This window comes from Myotis brandtii, unplaced genomic scaffold (assembly GCF_000412655.1).
Source record: "Myotis brandtii unplaced genomic scaffold, ASM41265v1 scaffold73, whole genome shotgun sequence".
Taxonomy (NCBI): Eukaryota; Metazoa; Chordata; class Mammalia; order Chiroptera; family Vespertilionidae; genus Myotis; species Myotis brandtii.
Window position 1 is genome coordinate 846,015 of NW_005370886.1, and position 14,824 is coordinate 860,838.

Here is a 14,824-nt window from a genome sequence, read left to right on the forward strand (position 1 = left end):
GTTTATTTCTGGACTATCTATCCTATCCTATTTGTTTACATGTCTGTCTGTAATTACTGTAGCTTTGAATATATTTTGAACTAAGAAGTATGATGCCTCCAGATTTGTTCTTCTCTCTCAATTTTGTTTTAGATATTATGGGTCTTTTGTGATTCCACATGTGGTCTTTCTATTTCGATAAAAATGCCATTGGAGTTTTGATAGGATCACATTGAATCATTAAATTGCTTTGGATAGAGAAAAATCATCACTCTTGCATGATATAAAATTCTCAACAAACTAAGTGTAGAATACATGGCCTTTATTACCTCAACATAATAAAGGCCATGTATGAAAGGCCCATAGCTAACATCGTACTCAAAGGGGGGAAACTGAAAGCCTTTTCTCTAAGATTAGGAACAAGACAGGATGCCCACTTTTACCACTTCTATTCAGCATAGTAGTGGTAGTTTTATCAAGAGCAATTAGGCATGAAAATAAAAGGCATCCAAATCAGAAAGAAAGAAGTAAAATTATTTCTGTCTGCATATGATGTAATGTTACATATAGAAAATCCTAAAAACTCCACAAAAAGCTCTTACAACTAATAAATGAAGTTATTAAATGTGTAGGATACAAAATCAACATACAAAATTCAGTTGTGTTTATATACACTAACAACAAACTACCTGAAAAGAAAATTAGTAAACCATCTCCTTACAATCACATAAAAATGAGTTAGGAATAAACTTAACCAAGGAGGTGAAAGATTTCTACACTTAAAACTACAAAATATTGCCGAAACCGGTTTGGCTCAGTGGATAGAGCGTCGGCTTGTGGACTGAGGGGTCCCAGGTTCGATTCCGGTCAAGGGCATGTACCTGGGTTGCGGGCACATCCCCAGTGGGAGATGTGCAGGAGGCAGCTGATCGATGTTTCTCTCTCATCGATGTTTCTAACTCTCTATCTCTCTCCCTTCCTCTCTGTAAAAAATCAATAAAATATATTTAAAAAAAAAACAAACAAACAAAAAAAAAACTACAAAATATTGCTGAAAGAAATTAAAAACAAAAATAAATAGAAAGACCTTTCTGTGTTCACATATTGGAAGACTTCATATTGTTAAAATGTCTGTTCTTCTCAAAGCTATCTATAGATTCAATGTGAACCTATTGAAACGCCAATGACTTTTTTAAATTTTTTAATTACAGTTTAAGTTCAATATTATTTTATATTAGAGGACCAGTGCATGGATTCGTGCACTGGTGGGGTCTCTCGGCCTGGCCTGCAGGAATCAGTGGACCTTTGCGCTGCTGCAGCCCAGCCTTACCCGCCAGCTCATTGGGCTCCAGCCTGTCGATCCAGCACAACAGGAAGTAGTGCACAAAGCGGCAGGTGGCCTGGGAGGAGCCCCAGCGCTGCCCTGCTCCCGCTCATCCCTGCCTTGCTGCGCCTGCCACCGCTGCTGCTCAGTAGGCTCACTACCACTCCTCTGTGGTCTTTTGCGCGCCTGTCCTAGGTATTATGGGTATTATGCTCGTCATGGCAGCCTCGCTCCTTGCACCTTGCATGGCACTAGAGAAGCAGCCACAGGCTCATGCCCAGTTAATCCAGATGCCAGTCCCAATCCCTGTCCCAGTCTAGATGGGAGAGGGGTGCACAGGGGGAGTGTCTGCGGGAAAGGCTCCTGCAGCCACAGCTGTGCTCGCCAGCCAGCTGTGAAGCCCAAGCCTGGTGTCTGGCACCCGTCTGTTAGCTGAGCAGCGCTCCCGCTGTGGGAATGCACTGACCACCATGGGGCAGCTCCTGCATTGAGCATCTGCCCCCTGGTGGTCAGTGCATGTCATAGCTACTGGCAGGTCATCTGATTGCTTAGGCTTTTATATATATATAATTAGTTTCAGGTGTATAGCATAATGGTTAGACATTTATATAACTTACAAAGTGATCCCCCCAATATTTCAAGTACCCATATGGGACTGTACATAGTTATTACAGTATTATTGACTATATTCCCTATGTTGTACTTTACAACCCCATGACTATTTTGTGACTACCAATTTGTACTTTTTAATTCCTTCAGCTTTACACCCAGCCCCCAAACCCCCTTCCCTCTGGCAACTATCAGTCTGTTCTCTATATTAGTCTGTTTCTATTTTATTTGTTTGTTTATTTTGCTCTTTAGATTTCATATATAAGTGAAATCATATGGTAATTGTCTTTCTCTGTCTGACTTAGCATAACATCCTCTAGGTCCAATAATATTTTTTGAGAAATAGAAAAAACTCCTAAAATTCATGTAGAAACCAAAAAGACCCGTAATAGCTAAGAGAGAACAGAGCTGAAGGCATCACACTTCCTGATTCAAAATATATGCCAAAGCTACAGTAATCAAAATAGTATGGTACTGCCCTGGCTGGTGTGGCTCAGTTGTTTGGGCATCGTCCTATGCAACAAAAGATTGATTCCCAGTCAGGGCACATTCAGGGGTTATAGGCTCATTCCCCTGTGGGGAGGGCAGAAGGTGCAGGATGAAGATGATTGATGTTCTGCTCTCACATCCATGTTCCTCTTTCTCCCTTTCTCTTCCTCTCCCTCTAAAAATCAATAAAAATATTTTTTAAAAAACCAGTATGGTACTGCCATAAAGACAGGCATATAAACCAAGGAACTAGGATAGAAATCCAAGAAATAAATGTACACATATAAGTCAACATATCTTCAACAAATGTGCCAAGACTACAAAGTTAGGAAAGGATGGTTTCTTTAAAAATGGTGCTGGAAAAACTTGATATAAACATGCAAAAAAAGTGAAATCAGACTCCTATGGTGATACCTTGTGGACTTTTGAGGCCCTGGTCGGGGAGCTCAGTTGGTCAGTGTTGTCCCAATATGCCAGGGTTGCTGGTTCGATCCCCAGTCAAGGCACATATAAGAATCAACCAATGAATGCATAAATAAGTGGAACAAGAAATCAGTGTTTCTCTTTCTGTATCTCTCTTTCTTCCTCTCTTTCTCAAATCAATAAGTAAAATTTTAAAATAAAGACTTTTTATATGTCTTGCCAAAATTACTCTTCCAGGAACATACTAATTTTTACATTTAAGAAAGGTCAATGTTTCTTTAACAAAATAATATGTTTTTCTTTTTCTAGGCTTTGAAATTTCTGAAAATCAGAAGAGGCAGGCTGCAATGACTGTGAGAAAAGTCTCTAAACAAAAAGGTAAAGCTGCATGTTACCAACACTCCTCCTACCCCACCCCATCCCACACCCACCCCACCATTCACTCTCTTTGTGAGAATGGAAAGCCATAGGCTATGTGTTTTCATATTCCTAGGCTTTTTTCCATGTAGAAGTTCACTTGAGGGGGGTGGAAAGTTTCTGGATTCCTATGTGTCCCTGTACATAGAAAATGTTCTTAAAGGTTTAAGTCTGAGGAATGAATAGTATAAGGTACTTATGTCCAGAGATAGCTCATCGAGTACAGGAAAAAAATAGAGCCTCTTGTTATGTTTATTTTTACTTAAATAAACGAGGGAGAGCGAGAAACTAAACTTTACTAACAATTTAGAGATGGCTGGGCAATAGAAAATGTGTAGGATTTATTTATAAGTGTAAGGGAAATGTGCAGAATTTTCTTTCATTGTTTTGGAGATATTTGGTAAATCAAGATCCCAAATCAGAATGAAGAACTTCAAACTGAATCTAGAAGATTCAGATATTCATTGTCTCTTTCTCTGAACTATGAAGTATTTACAAAAGAAAAATACATTGAAAATAAATTTGAATATGAAATGAAGCCCTATTTTCTCATTTTTATGAACTAGACAAAATTAAAATGCTTAGTTAAACAAAGGAAAGGAACTACCCTCTGTTTATTTGAGAGCCTATTCAATCCCAGTCATTTTACATAATTTCTTTCATTTCATCTTTATGGCACCCCTAACAAGGTAGGCATTGTTAGCCCTGTTTTGTAGATGAGGAAACTGAGGATCTTCTGGGTTAAGTGACTCTGAACATAAGTCAGCTTGACTGTAAGTCCCCTTCTCTCTCTTCTCCACCTAAGGGGTCTAATGATTTTCCATTTTGAGGAAGAACAGCTGACTTTTTTCGTCTTACCTCAGTTACCAACAAATGTTTCTGTTACTGATAACCACTGTTATTGTCCCCAGGGGTAGGCAATCTTAGACCTCAGTTTCCCCAGGTCACTCCTTCTGCTTTCTCAGTGGACTATTGCTCAGAATGAGTCACTGTAGAAAATGATCAGATTCAAGTTGCCTAAAATTCCAGCAGTCACATAAAGCACTCCTAATTACTGTTAATGACACTGTTTTTCATTGAGTAAGCTGAGTACCTGTGTATATCTGATTTCCAATTAAGCAGTGTACCTAGTTGGAGCCCCTCTATCTAGACATGACAGTCCCTTTAACTGCTTACTGCTTTTTGCCCTTGGGAGACCCTCTTTCCCTCATCATGCAAATGTGATTCTCTTTAGATAAAGAATTAAAGGCAACCACTCTTAACCTCTTGGGGATGAAAAGTGAGGTATAATATTAGAAAGCAATCTGGAGTTACTGTAAGTAAAGATATGATCTGTATGAATAGGAGAATCCTGTGAGGGAATATGCCCCTTCTTTAGATGGAGATATGAACAGAAAAGAGCCCTAGGCAGGTGGAGAGTCCTCAGGCTACAAAGGGGCTACTGTCCTAGTAGCCTGCATCTGTCTCCTGTAGGCTCTTAGTTCCTGAGCTTCTCTCACTCTGATTTCCTTCACTGTCCTCACCATACTGACATTTGTGATGGGATGGTACCCCATTACCTTAGCCCAGGTTCCCTGAAGCTTATCTGAGACTGGCTGGTTTTGTGACTGTTAATCCTTAAAGCTTAGGAAAATCCACAAATCAAGCAACCAGAAAACAGTCCTGCTCAGTCATACCAAGCTTTTGTGTTAGTTTTCTTACCCACCTGTCTAGTCTCAACCTATACCCTTCAGGTCCTCTCTTGTGTCCCAATATCTAAACACAGGTTCACCTGAACAGCTTTCTACCTGTAATAGCAATCTTAAAGACTTCAAAGAAACGTATCTAGTTTCAAATGTCCCAGAATTCCTACAAATCACTTCTCTTATTTCTACTTCTAGTCTTCAAGACTCTTCTAGTCCAGGGCTGTGGTGACTCATATATTTTGTGACTCAAAGGTACTATACATGTGGAAGTAGTTGTCAAACTTAGTAATATTAGTTACATAATATACATGGGAAGAGCAAGGGAGTCCTTATAGATACCAATGAAGTCTAGCTTCCTTACCATTCCAATGAACCCTTCCTGAAAGTGATGTGAAAGAATTGTTGTTAAGATTTCTCTAATGTAATGTAATTGGATAGGTAATTATTCTAGTTTCCCTTTGCAACCCCATCTGTAATGCCATGGGACTTTATCAACTCAGTCAACTGTTGTGGAGGACAGCCTAGCTCTAAGGAAGGCCTTTTCATTTTACATTTGTCTTTCATACTGCCCTGGTTTTAACTTCTTAAGAGCTGTATGCTACTTCCTGACCCATCAGACTATTTCAGTCTATCATTATAGAACTCCCTAGGGCCCTGAGTATAGCCCCGATTTTCAGAGGTTTTGGGACCAGTTGAGAATCAAATGAGTACACTATAATAACTAAAATAATCTTGAAAAGTAAGAAAAAAGTTGGAGTAATCAGTCTCTCCTGATTTCAACACTAATTTATATAGCTATAGTAACCATAACAGTGTAGTGTTGGCATAAAGATAGAGATATTAGCTCAGTTGAACATAATAGAGAACACAGAAATAGACCTACACAAATTTATATCACTGAATTTTGACAGAAGTGCTAAAGCAATTCACTGGAGGAAGGATAGCCTTTTCAATAAATGGTGCTGAAACAATTGAAATTCCATAGGGCAAAAATTAAAAGAAGGGCTTCAAACTAAACTTGTACCCTATAAAAATTAACTCAAAATTGATAATGCACTTAAATTTAAAACTACAAAATTTTAGGATTGATTGGAGAAAATCTTCTCTGCGTATCTAGGGCTATACAGAGAAGTTCTTAGACTTGACACCAAAATCTTGAATTACAAACTAGAAAATTGATAAAATACACTCGTCAAAATAGAAAAATTTTCTCTGTGACAGACCATGTGAAAAGGATGAAAAAACAAGTTACAGGCTAGGAAAAAATATCTGCAAACTACATATCTGATGAAACACTAGTATCTAGAATATATAAAGAACTTTCAAAACTCAACATTAAAAAACTACTTATTCCAACTAGAAAATAGGCAATATATAAACATATTTCACTGAAGAGGATATATGGATACCATTTAAAAATTAAACAATGTTCAATATCATTAATTATTGGAGAAATGTGAATTAAAACCATAATGAGATATTACTACATATCTATTAGAAATGCAGAAATAAAAAATAGTAACACCATCAAATGCTGGCAAAGATGCAGAAAAATTGAGCCATTTATACCTTGCTGGTGAGAATATATAATGGTACAGCCACTCTGGAAAATAGTTTGGCACTTTCTTAAGACATGAAACATACAATTACCATATGAGCCAGCAATTACACTCTTGAGCATTTATTCCAGAGAATTCAAGACTTATTTCCACATAAATCAAATGTTCATAGAAGCTTTGTTCATAATAGCGCAAGCTGGAAACAATTCAGATGTCCTTCATTGGGTGAAAATTAAGCAAGCTATGGTACATTCATACCATGAAATATTACTCATCAGTAAAAAGGAGCCAGATACAAGTACATGCTACAACTTCGGTGAATCTCAAAGGAATTATGCTACTAGTAAGTGAGAAAAGCCAATTGCTAAGGGTTGCATATTGTATGACTCCATTTATACAATGTTTTAATGTAATTTATAAATGGGGAATAGATTAGTGGTTGCCAGGGAATAATAAAGGGGTGGGGTCAGGAGAGAAATGAGTGTGGTTACAAAAGAGTAGCAAGAGTGATCCTTGTGATGATAGAAATGTTCTATCTCTTGACCATGTTCTATAAAAATGGTAATATCTTGGCTGTATTATTGTACTACTAGAGGCCTGGTGCACATGTGCACCAGTGGGGTCCCTCGGCCTGGCCTACAAGATGGGGCTGAAACCGGCTCTCTGACATCCCCCCAAAGAGTCCTGGATTGTGAGAGGGTGCAGGCCTGGCCAAGGGACTTCACCGGTGAACGATCAGGGCCAGGGAAGGATGCAGGAGGTTGGCCAGCTGGGGCGGGACTGCGGGAGGGCTCCAAGGTGTGTCTGGTCCATCTAACTCAGTTCCAATCTGCTGGACCCCAGCAGCAAGCTAACCTACTGGTCGGATCGTCTGCCCCCTGGTAGTCAGTGCATGCCATAGCAAGCGGTAGAGCAGCCTTAGCATATCATTAGCATATTACACTTTGATTGGTTGAACGGATGACTGGACGACTGGACACTTAGCATATTAGGCTTTTATTATGTAGAATAGTTTTGCAAAATGTTATTAGAGAAACTGAATAAAGGGTACAAAGCATACCTATGTATTTTCTCTACAACTACATGCAAATTTATAATGATCTCAAAATAAAAAAAAATTTAATTAAAAATTTCAAATGAGCATTCCCAACATTCCCTCCCTAATATGTCCATATTGTTTATTGGCATCCCATACCCTCATATTTCTGACACCACCTTTGAAATCGGACAGAGAATGTCATTAAAATGGCAGAATAGTTTGCTTCTGTTCTCCCCCTAAAGAACACTGATTTTGTCAAAGATCCACAGATGAGAGTGATTTTTTTTTTGAGTCTAGGAGTCCATCAGAGAAGCTCCAGATCACTGCTGGAGAAAAATAAAATTCATTATTGGATGCATAGAAGAATCCAGTCAATAAAGACTGAGGGAGATCATTACTTCTTCTTCCTTATTTAAACAATATTTTTTATTGATTTTATTTTTAGAGAGAGAGGAAGGGAAAGGGAAAAAGAAATAAACATTGATGCAAGGGTGAAACATTGATCAGCTGCCTCCTGCCTGCCCCTTAGTGGGATCAAACCCACTATCCTGGCATGTGCTCTCACTGGGAATCAGTCTGGCAACCTTTTGGTGCATGGGACAATGCCCAATCAACTGAGCCACACCAAACAATGCACAACTACTTCTTTAAATGTAAAGACAGTGATGCCAGACTGCAAGGAATGTGAAAATCAAGGAAATGTTTCATCTCTAAAGAAACACAATATTTTCTACAAACTGACCCCCAAAGATATGGAGCCCCCAAAACATGGAGATCTGCAATTTACCGAATAAAGAATTCAAAATAGTTGTTTTAAGGAAGCTCAGTGAGATTTGAGAAAACACAGAGAGCCAATTCAATACATTCAAGGAAACAATTCATGAGCAAAACAATATATTTTAGCAGAGAATGAAAAAATTAAAAAAAACCCAGAAATTATAGATCTGAAGAATACAATGAATGAAACGAAAATTTAAATAGAGAATATCAACAACAGAGTTGATCACGCAGAAGAAAGAATCTGTGAAGTCAAAGGCAGGTCATTTGCAATCATAGTAGAACCAAGAAAACAAACAAAAGAATGATAAAGAGTGAAATAAGCCTATGCAAATTGTGGGATAAAATTAAGGGAAACAATCTATAAAATATTAGTGTCCCTTAAGTAGAGGAGATGAAGGGAAATGGGCAAAAAGCGTACTTAAAGAAATAATGGATGAGATCTTCCCAATTCTGAGTAGGTTCATGAGGCTTATTGGTTTCCAAACAATGTCAACCCAAAATGATCTCCTCCAAGACACATTATAATAAAGCTGTCAAAAATCAGATACAAAGGGAGAAGGTTAAAATTAGCAAGAGGAAAAAAATCCTTGCATACAAGGGAACCCACATAAGGCTATTATCAGATTCTCTGCAGAAACCAGGCTGGTGGGGGGCAGTTGAGGGCGACCAGGTTGGCGGGGGGGCAATAAGGGGTGATCAGGCAGGCAGGCAGGTGAGCAGTTAGGAGCCAGCGGTCCCAGATTGTGAGAGGGTGCAGGCTGAGCTGAGGGCACTCCCCATACACAAATTTTGTGCACTGGGCCTCTAGTCTACATTAATAAAAGAGAAACATGCAAATTAACTGTCCCTCTGCGGTGCCCACAAGCCACGCCCACCAGCCAATGAGGAGTGGATATGCAAATTAACCCAACAAAAATGGCGGGTTAATTTGCATACACAGGCACCGGGCAGCCGGGGGCAGAGCAGGTACTTCCCCTGTGTCACCGGAGTCAGGACGGCACGCACAGATGCCAGGGAAACTCCCACACAGTGGGTGCACGCGCGCAGGTGCCGGCAGAGGTTCTCACTCCGCGGTTGCTTGCACACGTGCTGGCACCAAAAGGCCTTTGTCTCTGGGACAGGCATCCTCGGGAGCCAGTCCACCCTGAGCCTGTAGGCCCGCACCTAGGCTAGGAGCGGCCAGGGTCCCAAAATGTGACAGAGGGTGTATGTCAGGCTGAGGGGACCCCCCCCTGCACGAATTTCGTGCACCGGGCCCCTAGTATTGGATAAGAGACAAAAGGATTAACATAACTATAGGTAAAACTATGTGTTAATAGATATCAATAAAAAGATGTAAACTGTGACATCAAAAACATAAAATGTAGAGTGAAGTAAAGGGGTAGAATTTTTGTATGTGGTCAAAGTTGATTTATCAGCTTAAAATGGACTATTGCAACTATGAGATTTTTTTATGATAGCCTCATTATAACCACTAAGCAAGTACCTACAGTAGATTCACAAAAGAGAAAAGAATACCACTATGGAAAATTATCAATTCATATAGGGAAGTAGCAAAAGAGGAAGAAATGAACAAAGGAACTATAAGACAGACAGAAAGTAATTTAGATGGGAATAATAATGCCTTACCTATTAATAATTACTTTAAATGTAAATGGGTAAAATTCTCCTATCAATACACATAGAGTGGCTGAATGGATAAAAATATAAAACTAGACACAACTGTATACTGCCTACAAAAGAATAAGTTCTCCTTTGAAAACACACATAGACTTAAAGTGAAGATATAGAAAAAGATATTCCATGCAATTGTAAACCAAAAGAGAGCAAGGGTAGTTATACTTATATCAGAGAAATAGGCAATAAGTCAAAAACTGTCACAAGAGACATAGGTCATTATATGATGATAAAAGTGTAATTCCTCAAGAGGACATAACAGTTGCAAATGTATATGTGCTCAAGATTGGAGCACCTAAAAATATTAAGGAAATACTAACATCTGTAGGAAGAAGCAGACAGTGATATAATAATAGTAGGGTATTTTAATACCCCACTTCAGCAATTGATAGATTACTGAGACAAAAAGACAAAAATGATTGAGAATATTGTACTAATAATATATTTAGACTACATGAACCTAAAGAACATTCCATCCAACAGCAGAAGATTTCCTGTTTCTCTCAAGCATACATGCGACATTCTCCAGGACAGCATATGTTACATCATAAAACAATTCAGCAAATTTAAGAAGACTGAAATCATATCAAATATCTTTTCCAACCAAAGTGATATGAGACTAGAAATCAGTAACAGGAGAAAAGCTGGAAAATTCACAAAGATGTGGAAATTAAACAACACATGAATGAATAGCTAATGGGTCAAAGAAGAAATACAAAAATACAAAATGAATGAAAATGGAAACACAATATACCAAGAGGTAAGGAATATAAGAAAAACAGTTTTGGGAGGGATGTTTATAGGCATAAATGCCTACACTGAAAAACAGAAATATTTCAAATAAACAACCAGACTTTTCACCTAAGGGAACAGAGAAACAAGGAAAAACATAAGCCCAAATTTAGCAGGAAAAAAAAAATCATGAAATAAGGATCAGAGAAGAAAAAAAATGAGATAGGGACTTAACAACAATAGAAAATACTGATGCAATTAAGAGATGGCTTTTTTTAAAAAAAAGACAACTGACAAAACTTTAGATAGATTAAGGAAGAAAGATAAGATTCAGATAAAATCCGAAATTAAACAGAAGATAGTACAAATGATATCACAGAAATAAAATAATTATAAGAGAATACTGTGACAACTATACAGTGACAAATTGGATAATGTGGAATAAATAGATAAATTTCAGGAAATATGCAATGTATCAAAACTAAATCAGGGAACTAAAGACCTTGAGTATATCATGCAAAGTGAAATATGTCAGACAGAAAAAGTTAAGAACCATGATTTCACTCATGTGAGATATAAAACAGAAAGCAACAGATGAACAAGAAAAACAAATGAACAAAAAACTCATAGACAGTGACAACAGTATGGTCATTACCAGAAGAAAGGGAAGTGTGGGGGTAGTAAGGGTAAAAGGGGTCAAATATATGGTGACAGAAGATGATTTGATTTTGGCTGGTGGGTACACAATGAATCATGGAAATGTACACTTGAAACCTATATTATCTTATTAACCAATGTCAGCCCAATAAATTTAATGAGCATAAAAAAGGATGCTGAACACACCAATAATGAGTAATAACATTGAATCAGTAACAAATAAAAAAAGCCTTCCAACCAAGAAAAGCCTGGGATCAGATGGTGTCACTGGTGAATTCTATGAAACATTTAAAGAAGAATTGACATCAGTCCTTTTCAAACTCTTTCAAAGACTTGAAGAGGAGGGAACATTTCAAAATTTATTTTACAAGGCCAGCATTACCCTGACACCAGAGCCACTTAAAGACATTACAATACAGTGCAGGCCAATATCCCTGATAAATATAGATGCAAAATTATCAACAAAATAATAGCAAACAAAATTCAAAAGGATCATACACCATCATCATGTGGCATTTATTCCAGGATGCAAAAAATGGTTCAATCTATGCAAATAATAAATATGATATACTACATTAATAGAAAGAAAGATAAAAATCATGTAATTATCTCAAGAGGTGCAAAAGCATTTGGAAAATTCTATATATTTTTATGTTAAAAACTCTCAACAAACTAGTTATAGAAGGAACACACATTGACCTAATGAAGACCATATATGACAAGCCCACAGCTAACATCATAGTCAATGATGAAAGTTTGAAAGCTATTTTTCTAAGACCAGGAGCAACAAAATGGTGCTCACACTCACTACTTCTCTTCAACATAGTACTGGATTCTAGTCAGAGGAATCAGCCAAGAAAAGGAAGTAAAAAGCATCTGAATCACAAAGGAAGAAGTAAACTCGTTTTGCATATGACAAGATTTTATATATAGAAAATCCTAGCAGCACCACCAAAAAACTAATAAAGCTAATTAATGAATGTGGTAAGGTTTCGGTATCAACGTACAAAACTCAGTAACATTTTATATTTCAACAATGAATTATCTGGAAAAAAATCATTTACAATAGTATGAAAAATAAAAAAAATACTTAGGAATATATCTAATGATGGAGGTGAAAGATTATACACTGAAAAGTCTAAGACATTTGTTAAAAAAATTGAAGAAGACAAAAAATGGAAGATATCCTGTGTTCCTGGATTGGAAGAATTAATATTGTTAAAATGTTTGTACAACCCAAAGCCATCTATAGACTTTATACATTTCCTACCAAGTTTCCAATGCCATTTTTAACAGAAAAAGGAATAATCAATCCTGAAATTCATATGGAACCATAAAAGACTTTGAATAGGCAAAGTAATCCTGAGAAGGAACAAAGCCTGAACCATTACACTTCCTGACTTCAAATTATATTACAGTGCTATAGTAATCATTGGTATTGTACTGGGAAAAATACAGTTACATAGACTAATGGAAAAGAATCTGGAGCCCAGAGATAAACACATGCATATAGAGTCAACTAAATATTTGATAAGGGAGCCAAGAATCATCAACTAAGAAGAACAGTCTCTTCAAAATGGTTCTGGGAAAATTGGATATTCACATGGCAGAATTAAAATAGAACCCTATCTTACACTACTCACAAACATTAACTCAAAATGTATTAAAGACAAATATAACATATGAAACCATCAAATTTCTATAAGAAAACATAGGAAAAAAGCTTCTTGATATGGGTGTTGGCAATGCATTTTTGGATATGAAAGATAAAGCACAAGCAACAAAAGCAAAAGATAAACAAGTGGAACTACATAAAATTAAAAACCAACAAAATGAAAAGGCAGCCTATGGAATGGGAAAGAATATTTACAAATTACATATATGATAAAGGATTGATATCCAAAATATATAAGGAACTCATACTACTAAGTAGCAAAAACCTTTTAAAAAAACAAAACCCACAAATCATCCTATTGAAAATTGGGCAAAGGACTTGAATAGACATCCATTCAAATAAAATAAAGACAGTACAAAACAATGCATCCCAATATCCCTGATAAATATAGATGCATAAATTCTCAACAGAATACTAGCAAGCCAAAAATAACAGCACAGTAAAAGGATTATGCACCATCATCAGGTGGGATTCATCTCTAGGATGGAAGGATGGTTCAACATATGAAAATCAACAAATACGATATACCACATTCACAGAATGAAAAGTAAAAATTATATAATCATCTCAATAGATGCATAAAAAGCATTTTTGTGATAAAATTTCTCAATAAATTGAATATATAAGTAACATACCTCAACATAATCTATGACTTGCAAAACAAGTCCACTGCTAATAACATTATACCAAATAATGAATGGTTCAAGATTTTCCTCTAAGACCGGGAACATGAAAAGGGTGCCAACTCTCACCACTTCTATTCAACATAGTGTGGGATGTCCTAGCCAGAGCAATTAGGCAAGAAAAAGAAATAAAAGTCAGAAAGACAGAAGTAAAATTGCCTCTGTTTGAAAATAACATGATTTTATATAGAAAGAACCCTAAGAATTCTTATCAAGAAATCATAATCTACACTAATAAAAAAGAAACATGCAGTAGGGAAACCAAGATGGTGGCATAGGTAAACACCGGAAATTGCTGCCTCACACAACCACTTCAAAAATACAACTAAAAGACAAAATAGTCATAATCCAGAACCACAGGAGGGCTGGCTGAGTGGAAATTCTTGGCATAGGTCACCGGAAATTGCTGCCTCACACAACCACTTCAAAAATACAACTAAAAGACAAAATAGTCATAATCCAGAACCACAGGAGGAGGGGCTGAGTGGAAATTCTACAACTAGAAGGAAAGAGAAAAGCACACTGAGACTCAGAGGAGGTGTGGAAGTAGAGTGCAGAGGTACGGAGGTGCATGCGGAAAGGGCTGGCAACTGAGGACTCGGCTGTGTTTTTCAATCGGGAGGGAGACACAAGCTCCCGACTGCTCTGAACTCCAGTTCCGGGTGAGTCTCTGGGGACCCAGACTCATACGGGGAGAAACTGGACTGTCTGGCATCTGTCGGAGCTCGAGGGCGGCTTTCTCTCAGAGGTGCTTGCAGCGATTACCAGGACACTGAGACACGGGGCCTCTTAGGGTAGGACTGAGGAGCAGCCATAGCTGCTTGCTCCACCCTGTTGATCCCCTGAGATCCCGCCCCACCCAAGCTGTGTGCAGAGGCTTTTGCATATGAAAGGCAAGGCCCTTTGCAATCTGAAAATTACCTAACAAACTGCAGCTGGGTCAGAGAGATTCAGAACTTCCAAAAGAAGGCCCAAGGCTCCACAGCAGCTTGCATTGCTTTACAGCTGGGCCTCATCTTGGCACCACCAAACCCCAAACAAAGAAGAGGAATCTGCAGATCTCTCCATAGCTCCTGCTGGGTAGCCTCAGGCAGAG

The 14,824-nt window shown here is 37.8% G+C and overlaps 1 protein-coding gene across 7 annotated transcripts in view; it reads left to right on the top strand.

The window, feature by feature from the left end:
* ARHGEF9 (Cdc42 guanine nucleotide exchange factor (GEF) 9) overlaps positions 1-14,824 on the top strand; it is a 204,287-nt gene that overhangs the window by 166,410 nt on the left and 23,053 nt on the right. For all 7 annotated transcript variants that reach the window (XM_005882609.2, XM_005882611.2, XM_014530266.1 and 4 more), the window contains one exon: positions 3,134-3,202. In XM_005882609.2, the coding sequence (XP_005882671.1) occupies positions 3,134-3,202 (69 nt within the window). The remainder of the gene's footprint in view (positions 1-3,133; positions 3,203-14,824) is intronic.